At 44.2% G+C, this 24,597-nt stretch overlaps 1 protein-coding gene across 2 annotated transcripts in view; it reads right to left on the bottom strand.

Moving 5' to 3' along the window:
* LOC106604628 (polycomb group RING finger protein 3) overlaps positions 1–24,597 on the bottom strand; it is a 48,500-nt gene that overhangs the window by 7,148 nt on the left and 16,755 nt on the right. For both annotated transcript variants that reach the window (XM_014199454.3, XM_014199453.3), the window contains exons 2-8: positions 17,694–17,797; positions 15,767–15,884; positions 15,159–15,255; positions 9,600–9,655; positions 9,138–9,245; positions 4,045–4,133; positions 1,412–1,549 (exon numbers count right to left, since the gene is read on the bottom strand). In XM_014199454.3, coding sequence (XP_014054929.1) covers positions 1,412–1,549; positions 4,045–4,133; positions 9,138–9,245; positions 9,600–9,655; positions 15,159–15,255; positions 15,767–15,884; positions 17,694–17,708 — 621 coding nt within the window. In that variant the 5' untranslated portion in view covers positions 17,709–17,797. The remainder of the gene's footprint in view (positions 1–1,411; positions 1,550–4,044; positions 4,134–9,137; positions 9,246–9,599; positions 9,656–15,158; positions 15,256–15,766; positions 15,885–17,693; positions 17,798–24,597) is intronic.

Genomic DNA, 24,597 nt, shown 5'->3' with positions numbered 1-24,597 from the left:
CCTACTGGTAGCTGGCTGTTCCTTCTTTTTTTCGTTTTTTCCCCCTTTTTCTCCCCAATTTCGAGGTATCCAATTGGTAGTTAAAGTCTTGTCTCATCGCTGCAACTCCCGTACGGACTCGGGAAAGGCGAAGGTCGAGAGCCATGCGTCCTCCAAAACACAACCAAACCAAGCCGCACTGCTTCTTGACACAATGCCCATTTAACCTGGAAGCCAGCCACACCAATGTGTCGGAGGAAACACCGAAAACCTGTCAGCGTGCACCGACAACCATGTCAGCGTGCACTGCGCCCGGCCCGCCACAGGAGTCGCTGGTGTGCGATGGGACAAAGACATCCCTGCCGGCAAAACCCTCCCTAACCCGGATGACGCTGGGCCAATTGTGCACCGCCTCGTGGGTCTCCCGGTCGCGGCCGGCTGCGACAGAGCCTGGGCGGCTGGATGTTCCTTCTAACAGAGAAACAATGTTTTTTCCTTGCTGTTTTTGCCTTGGTGCCAGTTTAAAACAGTCTTGCCACATCAAGACATACAGAAATAATAGACAGCATGTATTCGAGTAGTGATTCAATTATTGATATTATCATAATATGAAAGAATGGACACAATATCTAAAGATGTGTTTGGGGGCTGGGAGACATGGCATGGCAACAAGTTCAAAAATTATAAGACACATGGTGTGAATGACGCAACGCATTCAGCTCATGTGGGCTGCTGAAATATCAAGATGGATGCCACAATTATCTTACAGCTATACCAATATAACCCATGGGAAAGTGATGCGCTGTGCTTTGACACAGCGGGGGCTGTTGACGCACACTTCCGCTGTGTGTTTGCCGTTGAAAATAGATTTTGTATGAACAATGACTCTTAATATTCAATAGACAACAATAGAGCAGCTGACAGCTGTATTGCGCTACGGACGTTGGTGATGGAAGCGTATGCAGTGAAGACCACCCACACACACTCACACACATCTTCATGACAGACAGATACCAGAGAGAAAAGGCTAATTGAACACCCAGGATCTCCCCCATACAGTTATGACAGGCAACTCACAACGACATGACAGAAAGCAAATTATATTACAAGAGCTTATTTTCCCCAGAACATATGGTGGATGGTAAACGCTTTGTGAAAAATAATGACAGCAGAGAGGCTTTGATAGTGTATGTGATGGTGCATACAGATTCACTGCCTTCAGAAGACAAAGAATGCCTTGTTAAAGGTGATCACCTTTCAGTTTAAAGTGCATGGGAAGGGCTTAAAGAGACAGCTAGTCAAAACTACATCTTGGGGCCTCCTTAAAAATAGGTCCTTTATCACTGAACAGGTGTTACAGAGTCCAGATCAGTATCAGCAGGTAAACCAGGAACAATCCCCTCCCCCTTGCTCTAAAGTGTGTTAGACGTACCTCATTAAACGATGTCAGGTTAAGCTTTTTGGCGATGAATTTCTTGAGGTGAAGGACTGTGGCTTGCGCCGAGCAGCGGATCCACTTGCGCTTCAGGTCGCGGAGCTTGCTGCTGTTGCACTCCAAACAGATGCTGACCTGCGGGAGGGAAGACAAACTACAAAATGACTGAGGTGGAACTTGAATTTTCCTTTCAGGCTTCTCAGTACAGTCATGAAGGCAGACCAGATGACTTATCTGAACTATCCTGTGCTGAAAATACAATGCATCAACCACTTTCCATCCTACGTTTAAAATACCATTCCACATGAGACTTGCCATCAAAATGGAATAGGTATCGTTCATGGTGACTCTGTGCCATGTCATTGTCTCAGTACGCCAGGAGATGGAGAGTGGCACACTTTTGGAGCATGGCAAAATGAAGATGAGCCGCAGGTGGCTTGGCAAGGCTGTACCTGAAGGAGTCATGTTGCATTACCAGCAACAGGGCTCTTCCTCAGATTGCCACACAGGCACAGACAAAGTTCCCTGGTAAAGTGGCTTTCTCATGCCATTTTCAGGTGATTTCTTGGGACCCAGGGATGGAGTAATAGAAACAGAGTATTAACGCCACCATCTTTCTCCCTCCTTAAACATCAAGAGATCCAGAAAAAAATAAGGCTCTCCAGAGTTATGCTTTAACATGAAAATCATCTCAACTTGCAAATAAATACTCAGTAGCCATGTAGCGTATCGGAAGCAAAGACTGCTGTAAAGTGTAAAAATCGCTGTAAAGTGTAAATGGCTGGTTTTCAATGGAACAAGCAATGAAGGAAACGTTATAATCCAAATAAAGGCTTCGCATTGAGAGAGTGAGAGACAGAGTTAATGGACGTTCAGCTGCAGTCTTCGGGGCCATTACATTAGTGGAATCATTAGGGAACTGCCAAGCTGGTATGACTCGCAGCAAATTCACAGATATGACTGATGCAATAGCCTAGCGTATTGAGTAAAGGAAGGTCTTTAGAGCAGCAGAGCACACCTTTTCTCTCTTCTTTTGAGCTGTGTAATGAACAGCAGACATCAAATGTTTAAGGAGAAAACATGAAATGACTTGATAGATTCAATGACTAGAGATTGTTAAATATTTTACATTTCAGTCAATAGTTATGTCCATATTCAGCATCCCAAAATCACCATCCTGGAGTTAGATAGCATGGTGTCAGTCATTATGACTTTTCTAAAAAGGATTTTTTGATCACATAACCTTGTATCTTTTTTTATTGGGAGCTCATTTCACTTGAAAAGAACTGACACCAAATACACTCTCTCCATTGTCTGGAAATCCTGGATGTGCAAATTCAATCTTTTGTGCCTCGGCCGTGAGCAGACATTGCTCTGATTCATTTTTCTTTCGTGGTTCTTCTTCCTTTCAGTTTCAGTATTGTGCTGCTCTCATTAGCCTGCCTTGGCTTCCCTTCGCACCCCAAGGTCAACCTTTAGAAGGTCAGCCAGCAGACATGGCGGGAGAAGTCCAAAACCCAGCCATGCATGGCCCTCTCCTGCTGTTATTACTACTACCAACTAGGGTTGAGTTGCTGTTGTAAAACCTCACTTAAAAGAAAATGTAGTTATCGTCCTCTCAGTCCTCTTTCCTTCTGTTCTCTTTTCTGTTATCAACCCTTTCTGTATGACCTCCCTCCTCTCTGTCCTCTCTTTCACTCTCCATTAACCTAATCTCCTGTCTCTCATTCCTCTCTTCACCTCCTTCCTTCCATCCTCTCTTTTTCGCTCACGCCGTCTTTTTCCTCTCCTCCACAACTTCATAGCAGACTCTCTCATCCACGGTGACTTATAGACCTTCTATCTATCCTCCAAATATTTGTTTTCTTTTATCTCTTTTTCACATCCTCCCCTCAACTGTCTCCATTTCACCCTCTCCATCTCTCCTGTGTCTCACCTGACACTTGACAACAGTTCACCCCTCCCTGTATTCTATCCACAGAGCCTAGCTACAGCTGCCCTATTAGCTATTCTTTCCACACTCCATTCCTCTGCTGAATACCAAAAGAGTGGGACCTTTGACCCCTGGTGCAATCTCCCAGCCAAGCGTAGACGACGTGCCGCTTGGCTGGGTGTGGACGGGCATATTTTCAAAAACTGACATGTTGCTCCTTTCTCTGTAGGGACAATGGCTAAATGGTAAACAGCCAATCTCCTAAAGCTATACAGTCGTGATGAGTGTGCGGCGGCTCCTTTATTGAAATTACTGTTTGTGGATACGACGGCGAAAGCTCTCTCTGCATTACTGATATCATCCACAGGGCTGAGAAGTTACCTGAATACAAATGACATCAAGATGGAATTCATGTAAAACCGTCCCCCATTTTGAATGGGTTAGCTGTATGTGTGTCATGCTGGGTTGTCTACTTGTAGATTTACAACTCAAAACAACCATAGGCCTAGCATGTTGTGAACTGATAATTACAAAACAGGTAACCTATTACCCAGGGGAATGTTGATTAGATTACACTTTACGTTACGAGGCTCGTAATTTCATGCCACCCAGACATAGGAAATGGAAGATGAGCTTGGAGATGACTCCTTCCTGTCCTGCAGGAAATGAAGGGGGCGTGTGGCGGAAGGGCACCTACCTGCTCGTCGCTGCGGTGATAATCGTTATCCTCCTCCGGTTTCTCCTCCGCCGTTTCCTTTTTGTCTGTGTCCTCTGTTTTCACCTCGCCTGTTGTCAACCAATGAGGTAAGTAACAGTTAGTGGTCATAGGGACTATTAAGCCAAAGTTCTTTGGTTTCTACTAAATTCGTAATTTGGATGATTCAACAAATTAACAAATGTAACTTCATAAAGCCATTGCTTTATACAAAATTACCACAGACAATTACGAGTGACCGACACTCAGAATCTGTGTTACCTTTAATCTAGTGGACTGGACATAATTGACTTTCATGCCTGCTCTCTTTGTTGGCTAAACATAAGCAATGCTCATTTGATGCCAGGAAACAGGGCATGCTTCTTTCTAATTAACTAAATGGCCTGTATTCAACTGTAGTCTCCGTTCATGCAGAAGCAGATTTATTAGGCAATTACGTGGCCCAAAGTGTCAAGCAGTTTACTTGACTTGTCCACCGTCGAAGCATATCCCTCCAATACAGGACACCTATTAATCAAGGCAAAACGATTCATTCATTCACTAATTTGCCATTGTGCCAGGGGAGGGGGGCTAACATCAGGCCTTTCTTTGGTTTAAATCAGCCTCAGGGAACCATTTGACCCTCTCCTAAAAAAGATGGAAGGAGATGGAGAGTTGGAGCTGGAGAAAGGTTATTAGAGGGTAAGGGCTGATGGTCACTGGCAAGAGGTGTCACGTCCTGACCAGTAAAGGGGCTGTTTTTTATTGTAGTTTGGTCAGGGTGTGGCAGGGTGTTGTTTGGGTTATGTTCTATGTTAGTGTATTTCTATGTTATTTCTAGTTGGTCTATTTCTATGTGGTGTTTATTGGGTTGACCTTCAATTGGAGGTAGCTGCTTCTTGTTGCCTCTGATTGAAGGTCCTATTTATAAGGGTGTTTGTTCTATGGGGGTTTGTGGGTAGTTATTTCCTGGTTTAGTGTTTGTTGCACCTGACGGGACTGTTTGGAGTCGTTTGTTTTGTATACGTGTTTATTTTGTTTTTCCTTCTTCAAATAAAGAAAGAAGATGAGTATACATTTTCCCGCCGCGTCTTGGTCCACTCCTTACGACAATCGTGACAGAACTACCCACCACAAATGGACCAAGCAGCGGAGGAAGGAGCAGCAGGAGGAATATAAGGATTCATGGACATGGGAGGAGATCCTGGATGGGGCAGGACCATGGCACCAGGCTGGGGAGTACCAGCGCCCTAAGGAGGAGCTGGAGGCAGCCAAGGCGGAAAGGCGCCATTACGAGGCGTTATACGCGCCGATTGGCAAGTGCGAGAGGCAGCCCCAATAAAAAAATTTGGGGGGGGCACACGGGGAGAGTGGCTAGGTCAGGTAATAGACCTAAGCCAACTCCCCGTGCTTATTATGGGGAGCAACGGATCATGAGAGCACTGGTGTATGCGGAAGTGCGCACAATCTCGCCCATGCGCACGATCTCGCCCATGCGCACGCACAGTCCAGTGCGAGCGATCCCAGCCCCTCGCAAGTGCCGTGCTAGAGTGGGCATCCAGCCGGGTAGGAGTATGCCTGCACAGCACATCTGGCCACCAATGCGCCTCCTAGGCCCAGGCTACCCTACGCCTGCTCTACGCACGGCAGCCATCAGGCCTCTGCACAGCCCAGTTCGCCCTGTGCCAGCACTCCGCTTGTGCAGGGCTACTGTTACCATCCAGCCAGGAAGGGTTGTGCAGACGGTGCGCTCCAGACCGCTGGTGCCTACTCATGACCCAGTGTATCCAGTTCCCGCTCCTCGCACTAGCCTTGAGATGCATGTTTCCAGTCTGGTGCCTCCAAAGCCAGCACCACGCACCACGCATCAGGCCTCCAGTGCGTCAGCCCAGTCCAGTACGTCCTGTTCCTGCTCCTCGCACTAGCCTTGGGGTGCGTGTCTCCAGTCTGGTACCTCCAGTATCAGCCCCACGCACCAGGCCTCCAGTGCGTCAGCCCAGTCCAGTTCGTCCTGCTCCTGCTCCTCGCACTAGCCCTGTGGTGCGTGTCCCTAGTCTGGCGCCTCCAAAGCCAGCCCCACGCATCAGGCCTTCAGTGCGCAGTCCCCATCCAGAGCTTCCAGCAACAGTTCCCCGTCCAGAGCTTCCGGCGACAGTTCCCCATCCAGAGCTTCCGGCGACAGTGCCCCGTCCAGAGCTTCCGGCGACAGTGCCCCGTCTAGAGTCGCCCTCCAGTCCGGAGCTCCCAGGGTCGCCCTCCAGTCCGGGGCTCCCCAGGGTCGCCCTCCAGTCCGGGGCTCCCCAGGGTCGCCCTCAGCCCGAGGTCTCAGCCCGAGGTCTTCAGCGATGCGCCTTAGTCCAGAGACTTCGGGAGGGGTAAATAATAATAAGCAGTTAGCGGGGGTGGACAGGTTAGGTTGGGGAGTAAGGCCAGAGCCTGAGCCACCTCCATAGTAGGAGGTTGGGGAGGTGTAGCACAAGAACCGTCGGTGACGGTGGCCACCCTCCCTTCCCTCCCTTTAGTTAGGGGATTATTTTTGTGTTGGGGTTTATTTTTAATTTTTTGTTGTTTAAGGTGCATCCGGGGTCTGCACCTTTTGGGGGGGGGGGGGGGGGGGGTACTGTCACGTCCTGACCAGTAAAGGGGCTGTTTTTTATTGTAGTTTGGTCAGGGCGTGGCAGGGGGTGTTTGTTTCGGGGTTGTTTGGGTTATGTTCTATGTTAGTGTATTTCTATGTTATTTCTAGTTGGTCTATTTCTATGTGGTGTTTATTGGGTTGACCTTCAATTGGCGGCAGCTGCTTCTCGTTGCCTCTGAAGGTCCTATTTATAGGGGTGTTTGTTCTATGGGGGTTTGTGGGTAGTTATTTCCTGGTTTAGTGTTTGTTGCACCTGAGGGGACTGTTTGGAGTCGTTTGTTTTGTATACGTGTTTATTTTGTTTTTCCTTCTTCAAATAAAAAAAAGAAGATGAGTATACATTTTCCCGCCGCGTCTTGGTCCACTCCTTACGACAATCGTGACAAGAGGAGGAGAGAAAAGAGTCTTCTCCACACACCGGGGTAGCTAAACTGGGGAACATAGTCTTAGAGCGGTGAGGCCAGCTCTTGTTCAATAAACCATATTATTGTTGGCTCCAGCGATTTGGGTCACTGTGATGGAAAACACCTTGGTAGAAAAGGGCCATGACAATCTCCCAATCGGGGTCAATTGAGTCAATTCCGTGAAGGCAAATCGAGGGACGTTATCTGAGCTCAGTTGTTTGTGGACAGCCATTTTCTCCCTCTCTCTGATTGGCGATGGGACTGGGGACCATCTTCTATTGTTCTCCCTTTGCTCTTCACAGCCCATCCCAAAGGGGATTGGCGGTAAGGCTTGAGATAATCTCAAGTGTAAACAGAGTGATTGCCGTTCAAGTGAGGGAAAATTGGATACGATTCACCTTCAGCCAATCTGAAAATAACTCAATGACACTAAGTATAAGGTGGACATTGTTTCCATTTTGGGAATAATTCTAGGAATAAGGCGATTGGACAGTGCTCTGATTGTAAACACTAATATTATTGAGTTTTAAAGACAAGAAACTAGTGGGCTAATATGAGTACTACATGTGACAGAAACTAGTGGGCTAATCTGAGTACTACATGTCACAGAGAAACTAGTGGGCTAATCTGAGTACGACATGTCACAGAGAAACTAGTGGGCTAATCTGAGTACGACATGTCACAGAGAAACTGGTGGGCTAATATGAGTACTACATGTGACAGAGAAACTGGTGGGCTAATCTGAGTACGACATGTCACAGAGAAACTGGTGGGCTAATCTGAGTACGACATGTCACAGAGAAACTGGTGGGCTAATATGAGTACTACATGTGACAGAGAAACTGGTGGGCTAATCTGAGTACGACATGTCACAGAGAAACTGGTGGGCTAATCTGAGTACTACATGTCACAGAGAAACTGGTGGGCTAATCTGAGTACTACAAGTCACAGAGAAACTGGTGGGCTAATCTGAGTACTACAAGTCATAGAGAAACTAGTGGGCTAATCTGAGTACTAGATGTCACAGAGAAACTGGTGGGCTAATCTGAGTACTACATGTCACAGAGAAACTAGTGGGCTAATCTGAGTACGACATATCACAGAGGAACTGGTGGGCTAATCTGAGTACTACATGTCACAGAGAAACTGGTGGGCTAATCTGAGTACTACATGTCACAGAGAAACTGGTGGGCTAATCTGAGTACTACAAATCACAGAGAAACTAGTGGGCTAATCTGAGTACTACATGTCACAGAGAAACTGGTGGGCTAATCTGAGTACTACATGTCACAGAGAATGTATTTTTCTCAGTGAATTATCTTTTACATAACTTGTTGACCATCTAAAAAACACATTTGTCTTCACGGAGGATATTGTTTCAAAGAGTCGGCATGTAAAAGAGAGAGAGAAAGCGAGAGAGAAAGAAAGAAAGGAAACGAGAGATAACAAGCAAGAGAAAGAGAACACAACAGCGAGAGAAATAGACAGAACATAAATATGACAATGAAAGCCTTTTTGAGCCCTTGAAATGAAGGTGCCATTATAGATGCATCCATTAGCACGCTCATGTCACTCCCCGCTTCGGGGTTTGGCTCTCAGGAAATCTGGGAGCAGGAGCTGCCGCCTGTCATTAGCCCACGAGCTCCGCACTATCTCTGTTTTGCTGGGCAGTGAGTGCAGACAAGGGTTTCATTTCTGCCAGGATTCTGTCAATGTAAGTGTGTTAGCCATGGCTCAGCCCAACCTACAGCGACAGCGGGGGGTAGCACGAGAGCAGTTCAACTTCCATTTGAGCGTTAATTACAAGAAATCAGAAAGGTTATTAAGTAAGTGATTAGGTCTGCTCTGTGACGACCCTCTGGGCACGCGTTTACAAAAACCCTCAGTGTCGGGCTGGGATGGAATGCGGCCGTGCATTACAGCCACCGCCACTTTCTCACACTGATTGGGTTGGGCTGAATCAAGGAACAAGGTGATACTAAGTGGAGGAAAATAGAGGGCGGATATGATGAGATGTGTGTGCCTGGGTTCCGGCAAGGCGAGCTGGGCCGTACCATTGCGTTGAGGATCTAGATGTTTCATGCTGCACAGCTCTCCTTTGATGTCCCCGGGCACTTCCATTCCCAGCTTCTGATAGAAGTCTCTTTGTTTTTTTATCTCCGCTGCAGGAGGGGAGAGTAGGGAATGAAAGAGAGAGACACAAGGGAGAATTAAGGCCTTGGTTTGGCTGAAGGTGCCTGTCACTAGGGATTCTTTAAGTCTGATATGGAGCAGTATTTTTCTCATTACAGTCCCACAGATACATCAATGAAGGCACATGTCAAATCCTTGATAGATATTCCAGGGCTATGTGCTTTGGGATGTTAGTTATTCAGTAACTCCGCCTCAATCTCACTGTACAAACAGATTGTAAGGAAACAGGGTTGAGAGATGTGTATGGGCAGAGAATAATAGTGAAAGTTTAATGTTATTGGTGAAGGGACAAGGAAAAAGATAAACCAATATGAGATAATTACCCTCTTGTAACCCCGGCACCAACTTGTAGACAATGTCTTGCATTGTTCGGTCATGGCTAGAGGAAAAGAGATATGAAATCTAGAAATTAGAAATCTAACAATGTATACTCACAGTTTAAGATATGTTAAACCCTGCTTACTCTGTCTTGTTCGGGAAGCTTTCACTATACTGTAACTGACGTTGACGAGACAGATAAGATCATTTGATTTGTAAAAAGATGATATACATAAATGCTGATCATACACACCTCCTAAATGTCAGCAGCACATGCTTGATGTGTGAACACCCTCTACCATTAAACAGCAAGAGTGACAGCTAAACACAGCGCCTCAACCACTGCCCAGCACAGCAGTGACCATACTCTATTTCAACAGCTGAAAAGCATTGTGACTAGCAGGACCCAGTGGGGTGTGTTGTGATGTCACGAGGACCCTGGAAATATATGTGGTGTTCCTGCCGTCTGGAGTGAAGGTCACTCCATCTATCTGCTGCTCAGGACCACAATTAGCTGATTCTCTCCCCGGGGCCGGCGAGAGCCGACCCCTTACCACGGTGGTAGCCAAACTTTGCCTCGCCCGAACACATCAAGGTGCGACAACTTTTTGACAGAGCCCTTGAATGCACAGGGGCGTGGGGGTGGATGGAGCCTCAATTAGCTTTTGCTTAAATATGCAATGAGCAAGATTTCCTAATGCTCGATGATGACACATACCCCTCATTTTTGGGAGAATATGACTTATCAGGAATGTTATATATATTATTCTACAATGTAGAAAATTGTAAAAATAAGGAAAAACCCTTGAATGAGTAGGTGTGTCCAAACTTTTGACTGTTCAAAAAAAAGAAGTTTGGACACACCTACTCATTCAAGGGGTTTTCCTTATTTTTACTATTTTCTACATTGTAGAATAATAGTGAAGACATCTAAACTATGAAATAACACATATGGAATCATGTAGTAACCAAAAAAGTGTTAAACAAATCAAAATATATTTGAGATTTGAGATTCTTCAAAGTAGCCACCCTTCGCCTTGATGACAGCTTTGCACACTCTTGGCATTCTCTCAACCAGCTTCATGAGGTAGTCACCTGGAATGCATTTCAATTAACAGGTGTGCCTTGTTAAAAGTTAATTTGGGGAATTTCTTTCCTTCTTAACCTGTTAGGGCTAGGGGGCAGTATTGACACGGCTGGATAAAAAACATACCCGATTTAATCTGGTTACCACTCCTACCCAGTAACTAGAATATGCATATACTTATTACATATGGATAGAAAACACCCTAAATTTTCTAAAACTGTTTGAATGGTGTCTGTGAGTATAACAGAACTCAAATGGCAGGTCAAAATCTGAGAGATTCCTTTACAGGAAGTGGCCTGTCTGACCATTTATTGAACTTCTTTTCCATCTCTATCATTTACTAAGGATCTCTGCTCTAACGTGACACTTCCCACGTCGTCCATAGGCGCTCAGAGCCCGGGAAAAAACAGAATGTCGTGATTCCAGCCCCAGGCTGAAACACATTATTGCCTTTCTCAAGTGGCCGATCAAGGGACACTGGGCTTATGCTCGTGACCCGACCGCCCCCGCCTTTGGGATTTTTTCCTCTGTTTGCCGAAAAGGAGATTCCCTGTCGGAATATTATCGCTTTTCTACGAGAAAAATGTCGTAAAAATTGATTTTAAACAGCGGTTGACATGCTTCGAAGTACGGTAATGGAATATTTAGAATTTTATTGTCACGAATTGCGCCATGCGCGCGACACTTCTTTACTATTTCGGATAGTGTCTGGAACGCACGAACAAAACGCCGCTATTCGGATATAACGATGGATTATTTTGGACCAAACCAACATTTGTTATTGAAGTAGCAGTCCTGGGTGTGCATTCTGACGAAGACAACAAAAGGTAATCAAACTTTTATAATAGTAAATATGATTATGGTGAGTGCTAAACTTGCCGGGTGTCTAAATAGCGAGCCCGTGATGCCTGGGCTATGTACTTAGAATATTGCAAAATGTGCTTTCACCAAAAAGCTATTTTAAAATCGGACATATCGATTGCACAAAGGAGTTCTGTATCTATAATTCTTAAAATAATTGTTATGTTTTTTGTGAACGTTTATCGTGAGTAATTTAATAAATTCACCGGAAGTGTTCGGTGGGAATGCTAGTTCTGAACGTCACATGCTAATGTAAAAAGCTGTTTTTTGATATAAATATGAACTTGATTGAACAAAACATGCATGTATTGTATAACATAATGTCCTAGGGTTGTCATCTGATGAAGATCATCAAAGGTTAGTGCTGCATTTACCTGTGGTTTTGTTTTTTGTGACATTATATGCTAGCTTGAAAAATGGGTGTCTGATTATTTCTGGCTGGGTACTCTGCTGACATAATCTAATGTTTTGCTTTCGCTGTAAAGCCTTTTTGAAATCGGACAGTGTGGTTAGATAAAGGAGAGTCTTGTCTTTAAAATGCTGTAAAATAGTCATATGTTTGAAAAATTGAAGTTTTTGTATTTTTGAGGAATTTGTAATTCGCGCCACGCCTATCATTGGATATTGGAGCAGGTGTTCCGCTAGCGGAACGTCTAGATGTAAGAGGTTAACACTTTTTTGGTTACTACATGATTCTATGTGTGTTATTTCATAGTTTTGATATCTTCACTATTATTCTACAAGGTGTGTCCAAACTATATATATATATATATATATATATATATATATACACACACATATACATATACACACACACACACACACACACACACACACACACACACACACACACACACACACACACACACACACACACACACACACACACACACACACACACACACACACACATATATATATATTAGCGTAACTCAACTGTATCAGGGCTCCGGGCAGCCGAGCGGAAATGGAGGAAAACTAGCCTCCCTGCAGACCTGGCATCTTTTCACTCCCTCCTCTCTACATTTTCTTCCTCTGTTTCTGCTGCTAAAGCCACTTTCTACCACTCTAAATTCCAAGCATCTGCCTCTAACTCTAGGAAGCTCTTTGCCACCTTCTCCTCCCTCCTGAATCCTCCTCCCCCTCCCCCCCCTCCTCACTCTCTGCGGATGACTTCGTCAACCATTTTGAAAAGAAGGTTGACGACATCCGATCCTCGTTTGTTAAGTCAAACGACACCGCTGGTCCTGCTCACATTGCCCTACCCTATGCTTTGACCTCTTTCTCCCCCTCTCTCCAGATGAAATCTTGTGACTTGTGACGGCCGGCCGCCCAACAACCTGCCCGCTTGACCCTATCCCGTCCTCTCTTCTCCAGACCATTTCTGGAGACCTTCTCCCTTACCTCACCTTCGTCATCAACTCATCCTTGACCGCTGGCTACGTCCCTTCCATCTTCAAGAGAGCGAGAGTTGCACCCCTTCTCAAAAAACCTACACTCGATCCCTCCGATGTCAACAACTACAGACCAGTATCCCTTCTTTCTTTTCTCTCCAAAACTCTTGAGCGTGCCGTCCTTAGCCAGCTCTCTTGCTATCTCTCTCAGAATGACCTTCTTGATCCAAATCAGTCAGGTTTCAAGACTGGTCATTCAACTGAGACTGCTCTTCTCTGTGTCACGGAGGCTCTCCGCACTGCTAAAGCTAACTCTCTCTCCTCTGCTCTCATCCTTCTAGACCTATCTGCTGCGTTTGATACTGTGAACCATCAGATCCTCCTCTCCACCCTCTCCGAGTTGGGCATCTCCGGCGCGGCTCACTCTTGGATTGCGTCCTACCTGACAGGTCGCTCCTACCAGGTGGCGTGGCGAGAATCTGTCTCTGCACCACGTGCTCTCACCACTGGTGTCCTCCAGGGCTCAGTTCTAGGCCCTCTCCTATTCTCACTATACACCAAGTCACTTGGCTCTGTCATATCCTCACATGGTCTCTCCTATCATTGCTACGCAGACGACACACAATTAATCTTCTCCTTTCCCCCTTCTGATAACCAGGTGGCGAATCGCATCTCTGCATGTCTGGCAGACATATCAGTGTGGATGACGGATCACCACCTCAAGCTGAACCTTGGCAAGACGGAGCTGCTCTTCCTCCCGGGGAAGGACTGCCCGTTCCATGATCTCGCCATCACGGTTGACAACTCCATTGTGTCCTCCTCCCAGAGTGCTAAGAGCCTTGGCGTGACCCTGGACAACACCCTGTCGTTCTCCACTAACATCAAGGCGAATGCTCTACAACATTCGCAGAGTACGACCCTGCCTTACACAGGAAGCGACGCAGGTCCTAATCCAGGCACTTGTCATCTCCCGTCTGGATTATTGCAACTCGCTGTTGGCTGGGCTCCCTGCCTGTGCCATTAAACCCCTACAACTCATCCAGAACGCCGCAGCCCGTCTGGTGTTCAACCTTCCCAAGTTCTCTCACGTCACCCCGCTCCTCCGCACACTCCACTGGCTTCCAGTTTAAGCTCGCATCTGCTACAAGACCATGGTGCTTGCCTACGGAGCTGTGAGGGGAACGGCACCTCCGTACCTTCAGGCTCTGATCAGTCCCTACACCCAAACAAGGGCACTGTGTTCATCCACCTCTGGCCTGCTGGCCCCCCTACCTCTGCGGAAGCACAGTTCCCGCTCAGCCCAGTCAAAACAGTTCGCTGCTCTGGCACCCCAATGGTGGAACAAGCTCCCTCACGACGCCAGGACAGCGGAGTCAATCACCACCTTCCGGAGACACCTGAAACCCCACCTCTTTAAGGAATACCTGGGATAGGATAAAGTAATCCTTCTACCCCCCCAACAAAATTTTTTTTTTTTAAAAGGTGTGCTATTGTAAAGTGGTTGTTCCACTGGATATCATAAGGTGAATGCACCAATTTGTAAGTCGCTCTGGATAAGAGCGTCTGCTAAATGACGTAAATGTAAAATGTATCAGTTCATCATAAGCCCAAAAGTATTTGCATGAAATATGGTTAGATTGCTTGTGTTTTCATCCTCTCAGCACCAGTAATAGTAGCAGTTGTTTTGATCTCTGCCTCTCACACCTAGATTGAACCTGTTCCATGATTTGTGTTTAAAAAAAATTATGCACTGCTGTATCTTTCACCTGTTTAAATGTTTGGCATTCATGAACTTTTTATTTTAAACAAACAACTACTCCGAGATGGGCCTTTCCATTAAAATAGGGGCATATGCCTAATGACTAGATAGCAGGTAGACATTTAAGTTGGCGAACATCCCAGTGGCCACAATTCTAATCAGAACCTACTGCCCCAACACTGGACAACAGTCGCTTTAGTGTGTGTGTGTGTGTGTGTGTGTGTGTGTGTGTGTGTGTGTGTGTGTGTGTGTGTGTGTGTGTGTGTGTGTGTGTGTGTGTGTGTAAATATGCATGTATTCTGTTGTTGTGTGTTCCTCCTCCACTCCCCTCTCCTTTGACACTACATTGTTCATTGGACAGTGCTGCTGCCCCCTAGTGGTGGGTCTCTGTGCCGCACACTGATGAAACCCAACACTGAGCGGGTAAGGGGAAGGTGGTTTAATGTCCAGGCTGCTCACTCACCCGATGTACTGCAGTGGATGGCTCTGGTGAATGACAATCCTGCACGTGGGACAGGTGTTGTTCTCCTCAAGGTACTTCACTAGACAGCTTCTGCAGACTGGAAGACACGCAGAGAGACACGCCCCTTCCATAATCAGCATTATGGGTGTCTCCTATCTTTTTAGGTTCTAAAAAAGTGAAGCTTTTTGGAGAGAGAGCAATGTGAGTCTCGTTGCTGCATGTCTGGGGGGGGGGGGGGGGGGTGAGAGAAAGTAATTTTCACCAGAGGATTATGATTAAAGCTATCCACTGTACACTCTACATTGACATTTGGTAAATTAAGACTTTCCACGTGTGGTACAATGGCTCCCTCTAGGGTATGACTGACCTACTACATTACTTGCGTTGCCACTGACATTCATGCAAATACATCTCTATCATTACTACAACTACTTTGTGGGGGAGGTTTGCTTGATTGTTGTGATAATTACACTTTATTGTAACAACGAAAATGTATATTCTTGCATGAAGCCCTCATAAAGATACAAGAGCAGTGTTACTATTTGACGACTGTGTATTTACATTTACGTCATTTAGCAGACGCTCGAGTGCCATCGGCAGGTACTCACAAGTGTGTAAGCACTCCGTGACAGTAGTGGCATCTATCAGGTACCCCTCACACAGGCGACAAGTGATGTGGGCGTTGATGTCCCACAACTTGATCTTCCTGGTTAGCGTCTCAGGGTTCTGGGGAGAAGAAGGACAAAAAAACATGCTGAGTCCAAACGCAAGTTGTTCTGTTTTGTTTATTTTGAACATTCTAAGGGTACCTCCCAATTCAGTTTTGACAAAAGACTAAAAGATAAAGACCTGTCAACTGTCCAACTCATTTGTTTCAAGGTCATGCAGAGTACTGCTTTGTACACAGTGCCTTCAGAAAGTATTCATACCCCTTGACTTAATCCCCATTTTGTGGTGTTACAGACTAAATTGTGTGTTCACACCCATCTACACACAATACCCCATAATGACAAAGTCAAAACATGTTTTCAGAAAGCTTTGCAAATGTATTGAAAACTAAATACAAAAATATCTAATTTACATAAGTATTCACACCCCTGAGTCAATAACATCACCTTTGACAATGATTACAGCTGTGAGTCTTTCTGGGTAAGTCTCTAAGAGCTTTCCACACCAGGATTGTGCAACATTTACACATTATTCTTTTTCTAATTCTTCAAGCTCTGTCAGAATGGTTGTTGATCATTGCCAGACAGCCATTTTCAAGTCTTGCCATAGACTTTCATGCCGATTTAAGTCAAAACTGGAACTAGGCCACTCAGGAACATCAATGTAGTCTTGGTAAGCAACTCCAGTGTATATTTGGCCTTGTGTTTAAGGTTATTGTCCTGTTGAAAGGTGAATTTGTCTCCTAGTGTCTGTTGAAAAGCAGACTTAACCAGGTTTTCGCCTGTGCTTAGCTCTATTCGGTTTTCGTTTAATACAAAAAAAAACTCCCTAGTCCTTGCCGATGATAAGCAAACCCATAACATGATGCAGCCACCACCATGCTTTTGCACATCTGTCTTATTGCAAACAGGATGCATGTTTTGGGAATATTTCAATTCTATACAGGCTTCCAACTTTTCACTCTGTCATTTAGCTTAGCATTGTGGAGTAACAACTGAGGTTGGATCAACAACATTGTATTCTCCTATCACAGCCATTAAACTCTAACTGTTTTAAGGTCAACATTGGACTCATGGTGAAATCCCTGAGCGGTTTCCTTCCTCTCCGGCAACTGAGTTAGAAAGTACGGCTGTATCTTTGTTGTAACTGGGTGTATTGATACACCATCCAAAGTGTAATTAATAACTTCACCATGCTCAAAGGGATATTCAATATCTGCTTTTTACATTTTTACCCATATACCAATAGGGGCCCTTCTTTGCGAGACACTGGAAATCCTCCCTGTCCTTTGTGGTTGAATGTGGGTTTGAAATTCAGTGCTCGACTGAGGGACCTTACAGACAACTAACTGTATGTGTGGGGTACAGAGATGAGGTAGTCATTCAAAAATCATGTTAAACACTATTATTGCACACAGAGTGAGTCCATGTAATATTATGTGACTTGTTAAGCACATTTTTACTCCTGAACTTATTTAGACTTGCCATAACAAAGGAGTTGAATACTTATTGACTAAAGACATTTCAGCTTTTCATTTTTTATTTATTTGTAAAAATGTCTAAAAACAAAATTCTACTTTGATATTATGGGTTATTGTTTGTAGGCCAGCGACAGAAAATCTCAATCTATTTTAAATTCAGACTGTAACAACAAAACGTGGAAAAAGTCAAGGGGTGTGAACACTTACTGAAGGCACTGTCGAGACAGACAGACAGACAGACAGACAGACAGACAGACAGACAGACAGACAGACAGGCAGGCAGGCAGGCAGGCAGGCAGGCAAACAAGCAGTCAGTCAGAGAGACAGCGGCAGAGTGAGGCAGAGACATGAAACTCCATTCATGGTGGGTGATTGTCTTGGCTTACCCCTAATGCCGCCATGTGTTGACTGGGGATGATTTGGCAGCCACGTCTCTTCCTGCAGACACGAGGTGGTGTTAGCTCCGCATCATGGATGCCCTTTCATGTGGCTAGGAGAGAACACAGAAAGACAACAACACGGTTAGAATTCTTTGTGTTCTACAGCAGTGGTGGTTCCCCCAAAGTCCCTTGTACCATGGGATAAAACAGTGTTTCTAGCCCAGGGTCCTCCAACTCCTATCCTGGAGAGCAGTGTTGGAATACCGATGTGTTACCACTGGACTGGAACAAAAGCATGTAGTCACCCAGCAGCTCTCCAGGACAGGAGTTAGAGAGGCTCATTCTAGCCTTATCCCAATCATGAACTAAACTGAGACCAGACAAATATTGGAGTACAGAATTTATCTGCCTGATATCAGGCTTATCTTGAACTGCAACCACTTTAGAGTTGGCTATGACCCACCATTTCTTGGGACACTGCTCTACAGACCTGAAATGAACCTGGGAAAGTGCTCAGACTATTGAAACAACATTTATACAATGAGACCATTGTATGGAGTGGAGACGTCCCTGAATTAATTTAACAAAATAAGAACCATATTTAAAGTAACTTCAGATCCAGTAAAGCCTAAAAATAAATATTGGACCTAATATTTCCAGGAGAAAAAGTGGTGTCCCCACATGACACGAGGACTGACGTATAGCAGTTCTTAGTCACTCTATTAGACAAAGGCCTAGAGATTCACTCCTCATTTTGAGCCAGAACGCCACTCTATTAGACAAAGGCCTAGAGATTCACTCCCCATTCTGAGCCAGAACACCACTCTATTAGACAGAGGCCTAGAGATTCACTCCCCATTCTGAGCCAGAACGCCACTCTATTAGACAGAGGCCTAGAGATTAACTCCCCATTCTGAGCCAGAACGCCACTCTATTAGACAGAGGCCTAGAGATTAACTCCCCATTCTGAGCCAGAACGCCACTCTATTAGACAGAGGCCTAGAGATTCACTCCCCATTCTGAGCCAGAACGCCACTCTATTAGACAGAGGCCTAGAGATTCACTCCCCATTCTGAGCCAGAACGCTTTGAGTTGTGAGCTCCAAAAACCTCTTTGACTTGGCATGAGATGGACTCCCACAGCTTTTTCTAGCCTATTGATCTTAAATGTGAATTCTCTTTTACTCAGTCTGGGACAATACAAGTCTGCCTGTGTGCTTTTGTCTGCTCACCAGACCATGACATTAGTCCACTTACTCCATTGAGGTGAGTGAAGGAAGGCTGCTGAGCATCTATTAGGGGTTCTCTATCACCTGGGCTGCGTACCAAACCATGTAACACAGTTGCTGTAACAGTTGCCAGACTGTCAGGGTTGAACAAGTGCATTCAGTTGCAGAGCAATTGCAAGTGCGTTGACAGGACGTGTTTACCTCCTGCCGTATCAAAATGACCCAGGACGTGTTTACCTCCTGCCGTATCAAAATGACCCAGGACGTGTTTACCTCCTGCCGTATCAAAATGACCCAGGACGTGTTTACCTCCTGCCGTATCAAAATGACCCAGGACGTGTTTACCTCCTGCCGTATCAAAATGACCCAGGACGTGTTTACCTCCTGCCGTATCAAAATGACCCAGGACGTGTTTACCTCCTGCCGTATCAAAATGACCCAGGACGTGTTTACCTCCTGCCGTATCAAAATGACCCAGTGTTGTAACCCTGTGTTTTGTTTACTACTGGGTTGTATTTACTACTTGCTTTCAATGACATTTTTCTCAAGACCTGTTCGACTCCGGTCCAAGCCTCTTACAGAGACAACTGAACGAGAGTGCTTCATCAATGAATAAGATGATAAGGGAAATTCCACGGTACCGGAATTACGCTTTGACTCAGACTTTTCACTTTCAAACGTACGCCAAACACAGTTTAACCATTCTATGCACAAGGACTTTCACAAAAACACATTTACTGGAAGAACTGTGCAAATGCAAAGTTTGGTAACAGAATTACTGTAAAATCTCCCTCAGTTTTTTATGTGACCACGTTTTCCAGAAACTCTTAAATATCTGCTCCCAATTAAGATTCAAAAACATCTGCTGAAAGAATGACACCTTGAGTTTGCAAAAAAAAGTAGGTGAAGTGGATTTACACCCGGTAACGGAATTACGGTGACGGTATTACATCACGTCCCTGATCTGTACTGTACACAAATGCATAATTCTGGATATGAATGTCATTCTCTTCATGGTGATGTATCCCGAATAGGTAAACAAACGTAGTAATATGGAATATCCTTATTTTGCATATTTAGATATTATTCTAAACACTGGCATTTATTGTAATGGACTCCGCCCCCAAAAAAGACCACATTTGAAACAATCTGAACCAATCATAGATGTCTACGTTTCACAAGTTTGGACATCACAGTAGAGCACAGCACAGTACAGCACTGGACAACACAGCACAGTAGAGTTCAGTACATTATACTGTACTCTTCTCTAGTGTGCACTACTGTACTGAACTATACAGTACTATAATGTACTCTACTTTCCTGTACTCTATTGTGATCTACTGTAAGTGTAGTGTCCTGTACTGTCCAAACTTGTGAAACATCGACGTCTATGATTGGTCCGGCCTGACCAAATTTCAACTACTTTTCAACATCCACGGATGTCCATTGTCGGTCGGTGCTTAGTGGGTAAGGCTGCTGGTTACAGTAAATGGAAAGAGGGTAGGTGTCAGTAAGAGCTGGCATTAACGAGAGAGAGAGAGAGAGAGAGAGAGAGAGAGAGAGAGAGAGAGAGAGAGAGAGAGAAGTTGTCCAGACAGTTTTCACAGTCTTGCTTTGACCACCAGACAACAAAAAGACAAAGAAAACAGTTATGAGCTGAACATAACAGTATGGCAGTGGAAGGGAGGACAGTACCAGGTGACCCAACAGTGGTTTGTGACTACTATGATTGTAGCCAATTTCTTTGCAGTAATTCGATTCCAGATGTTTCTGTAATTCACTTAATAATTCATAAACAAACTTGATATCTTTAAAAACACAAACTAATTGGTAGGTCTACCTTTACTTGTAACAGAATTACAAGGCAACAATTCTTGAACTTACAGAAGGTAAACAATTTCTCTTTCTTGTTGATATTATTTGACAGGGGTCTTTATTGTCTTTTGATGTATTTCTGATAGATTTTAAGACTTATTCTGGTCGACGTTTTCTAAGACTCCTTTTCCATATGTTTGACAAGAAATAAAAGCCTTTGCTTTTTCCTAATGGATGGAAAATGACTGAAAAATGTATATATGCCTTAATTTCTAAAAAAAATATAGACTCTTAGCTTTTATTTGACACCCAAATTGACATGATCCTATGAACTTCCCATGTATAAATGAAGTTGCTGAAGGTTTGGTTGAACCGTAACACCTGCAGGTTCCTGATGGAGGCACAGTCGTTCAACACGACACTGGATGTCAGAGAACATCACATTGACCCACCATTGACAAGTCAATCTAGCCAATCTAGAGTGAATGCTTGTCCAAACTGCTCTGAGTGAACTGGGCCTATAACTAATGTCGTCCTCAATACACAGGCAATGTGATTGATGCTTCAATGGGTCCTCTTTATCCCTTATCCAGAAATGAGTGTGGTAGAGATGACTCATGGCGGATGTGCTATGGTGTTTCAAGCACGCCACTGCTTTTCAATTGCAGATTCAGAAGAAAACACTGCAGGTTGATTCAGAATGTTTACGCTGTATCTAAGGTGCTAATGCATAAAACAAACAAACTCTGTAAGCGGTTCCTCTCAGGAAGTCACGTCATTGGATCTTGAGGCAAAACCGCACGTCTTTAAAACACAGCGTGAACATCCTGAGTGATTCCTTTGTGTTTTTGTCCTTTATCTGCAATGGATTGCGTCAAAGTCTGTTACAACACTATATACCATCTAATAATAGCCATTTAGCAGATGCTTTTATCCAAAGCAACTGTCATGTGTGCATACATTTTCCGTATGGGTGCCCGCAGTGGGAATCGAACCCATGACTCTTGGTGTTGCAAGAGCCATGCTCTAATGACTGAGCCACACAGGACCAACCATCTGGTTGGATAACAGTAAAACGTCAAGATAGTCATAGTAAGATAATGGATTCTTTTGTTTTTTCTCTCCAGATCATGAATCTGAGAACATTAATATTTTATGACAAAACATCACTGTACTTTACACAGACTGTGATAAAAGTCACAGCAGTCTACTTTATTCTGAGACAGGAGTTTAAAGGAGCATTTATATCTTGTTTTGCTTGGCTACAACATGAGGATCTTTGTTTTTGTAGATCTGTGTCTGGTGTCAAAGAGCCTCAAAGGTTCCGCAGCATGAAAGACGGCTGACTTATAGGAATACTAGGATCAGTCGAGTTACAGCATGTCAGATCTGTTATAGTGAGGGAAAGGTATTGCATTGTTGGACATTTAGAATGCACACATTATAGGCCTACTACATTATAGACATTATAGTCACATAAATGTTCCTGATCTATAAGATGAGAACATCCACATATTGCAGTATTGAGTAAAACCATAACTGCACAGTGCACCGCAACTTGTAGCTCGTATCAGCCTTCTATTTACAATAGAATTTTCAAACAGAAGGCTGTTTTGTATCCTCTGAAAATTCAAGTGTGTTGCTAAAGTCAAATGTTGTCTCTTAGAATAAATAAATCAAATAGAAAACTAATTTGAAACTGGGTGAGCGGTTTTACATAGAGTTAGCCTAGCCGTAGAGGACTAGACCACACTGCCTGCTAACAGAAATAGGCTAGCAGTTGTGGATGGAGGGGAAATCCATTTGAAATCAATAACTTTTTGACAGCATCACTTTTGATTTAAACTAAACTTTTCATATACGTTTGCCCATGGAAGAAGTGGTCAGAAAGTGACTTTTTGGACCTGAATGCCAAAACATTCATGAGATAGAGGTGCTCAAGTTGACCCGTTTTGCATACCCCACCCTACCATGAGACATCCATGTCATCACTGGAAAAGATAAACGGATGAGTTTGATATCATTTAGTGTGTGGTCAAACAATTGTATTATTTCTTGAACACTTAAAACATTTTTTATAAATATTGACAGTTTTACATCTTTAATGACAATTATCTAAAAACACGTAAACTGTGCTGTAGCTTAGACCCTATTTCACATCATTTGAGGTTTTTGTGTTGTGCCAACCATCAGTTTAGAGACAACATGTTCTTGAATACAGGTGGGTGTCATGTCAATCATAGAAATAGAATGAATAGAATATACATTTCCCTTCAGACCACTGCAATTTGACTGGTACACCATTGAAATGTAGATTTAATTGAAATGTTACCTTCTAATTACTACCACAAAGATGACCGCCGGTCCACCCCCCATCGAATGTCAACATAAATGGTCATGTCTGCAGTGATGTAAAGTACTTAAGTAAAAATACTTGAAAGTACACCTTAAGTTGTTTTGGGGGGTATCTGTACTTTACTATGTATATTTTTGACAAACTTTTACTTTACTTAACTACATTCCTAAAGAGAATTAAGTACTTTTTACTCCATACATTTTCCCTGACACCAATAAGTACTCATTATATTTTGAATGCTTAGCAGGAGAATAAAATGGTCTAATTCACACACAAAGAACATCCCTGGTCATCCCTACCGTTTTTAGATAATTGATGTTAAAAGGTTAAAAAAAGGATGGATTGTTTTTTATTTTATTTTAAATCCCAGAAATGATACAGTAGTTTGACAACTCTGTCATCTTTCAAATGATACCAATCTCTACCGTTTATCTCTTCCAGTGATGACATGGATGTCTCATGAGAGGGTGGGGTATGCAAAACGGGTCAACTTTGAGCACCTCTATCTCGTGAATGTTTTGTTCTTTCGGGTCCAAAAAATAACTTTCTGACCACTTCTACAATGGACAAATATGTATGGAAGGTTTCGTTTAAAATCAAAAGGGGTGCTGTCAAAAAGTTATTGAATTCTAATGGATTTACCCTAGAGAGAGTTCATTTCAGGGCACAAGAACTTGAAGAGTTCAATCAAAGTGCCCTGACTTGACCCTGTGGAGAGCCGACAGGGTGGATCATGTGTCATATCTAAGTTAATAGGAACCCCATAAAGCCTTGCCTGGTGCAGACCATGCTCATGCGGAATGACACACACACACACACACACACACACACACACACACACACACACACACACACACACACACACACACACACACACAAAATACTAGAGATGTATTTCTCAGAAATAAATAAAAAGCTAAGCCTGTACGTCTACACAAACACACGTGCACACACATCTAGTCATTGATGGGTTGTGTGTCAATGCTGATGATGGCATACACACAGAAACAGACACGCACACACTTTGGCATCACAAAGAGCCCCTGTTGGCAGCCTGTGGGCAGTGGAGTGTTTGGGTCCAATGTAGACTGGGTGCCAGCCTGAGAGTCAGACACTGAGGCCTGTTTCAACAGAGGGAGCCAGGATGCATTGGATTCACTTCAAAAACACACACACCACACACACGTGCATTCGAGCGCGCACGCACACACACACACACTGTTTATTCTACCCTTCTAAATACTCTGAAAGTCCTGACTGACTCGTGAATGAGAGTTGGTGCCAGTAGGGACAGACAGACAATACAAGTGATCAAAAGTGAAGCAAGCTGCACTAATGTGATGGGATGCCAGAAGGCCTTTTATGTAGTGCATTTAGGCCCTAGCTGATTCCCTGGTCAATTTATGTATGGGTTAAGGCAATGGACAGTGATTGCTGTAGTTTGAAAAAATGGACCCCATCTCGGGCAGCGCATAGAACACAGACATAATCAAGGAGATACACAGACATTA

This window comes from Salmo salar, chromosome 05, assembly GCF_965601325.2.
Source record: "Salmo salar chromosome 05, fSalSal1, whole genome shotgun sequence".
NCBI lineage: Eukaryota > Metazoa > Chordata > Actinopteri > Salmoniformes > Salmonidae > Salmo > Salmo salar.
Note: the sequence above shows the minus strand (reverse complement) of the source record. Positions and strands in the feature narration are given on the sequence as shown.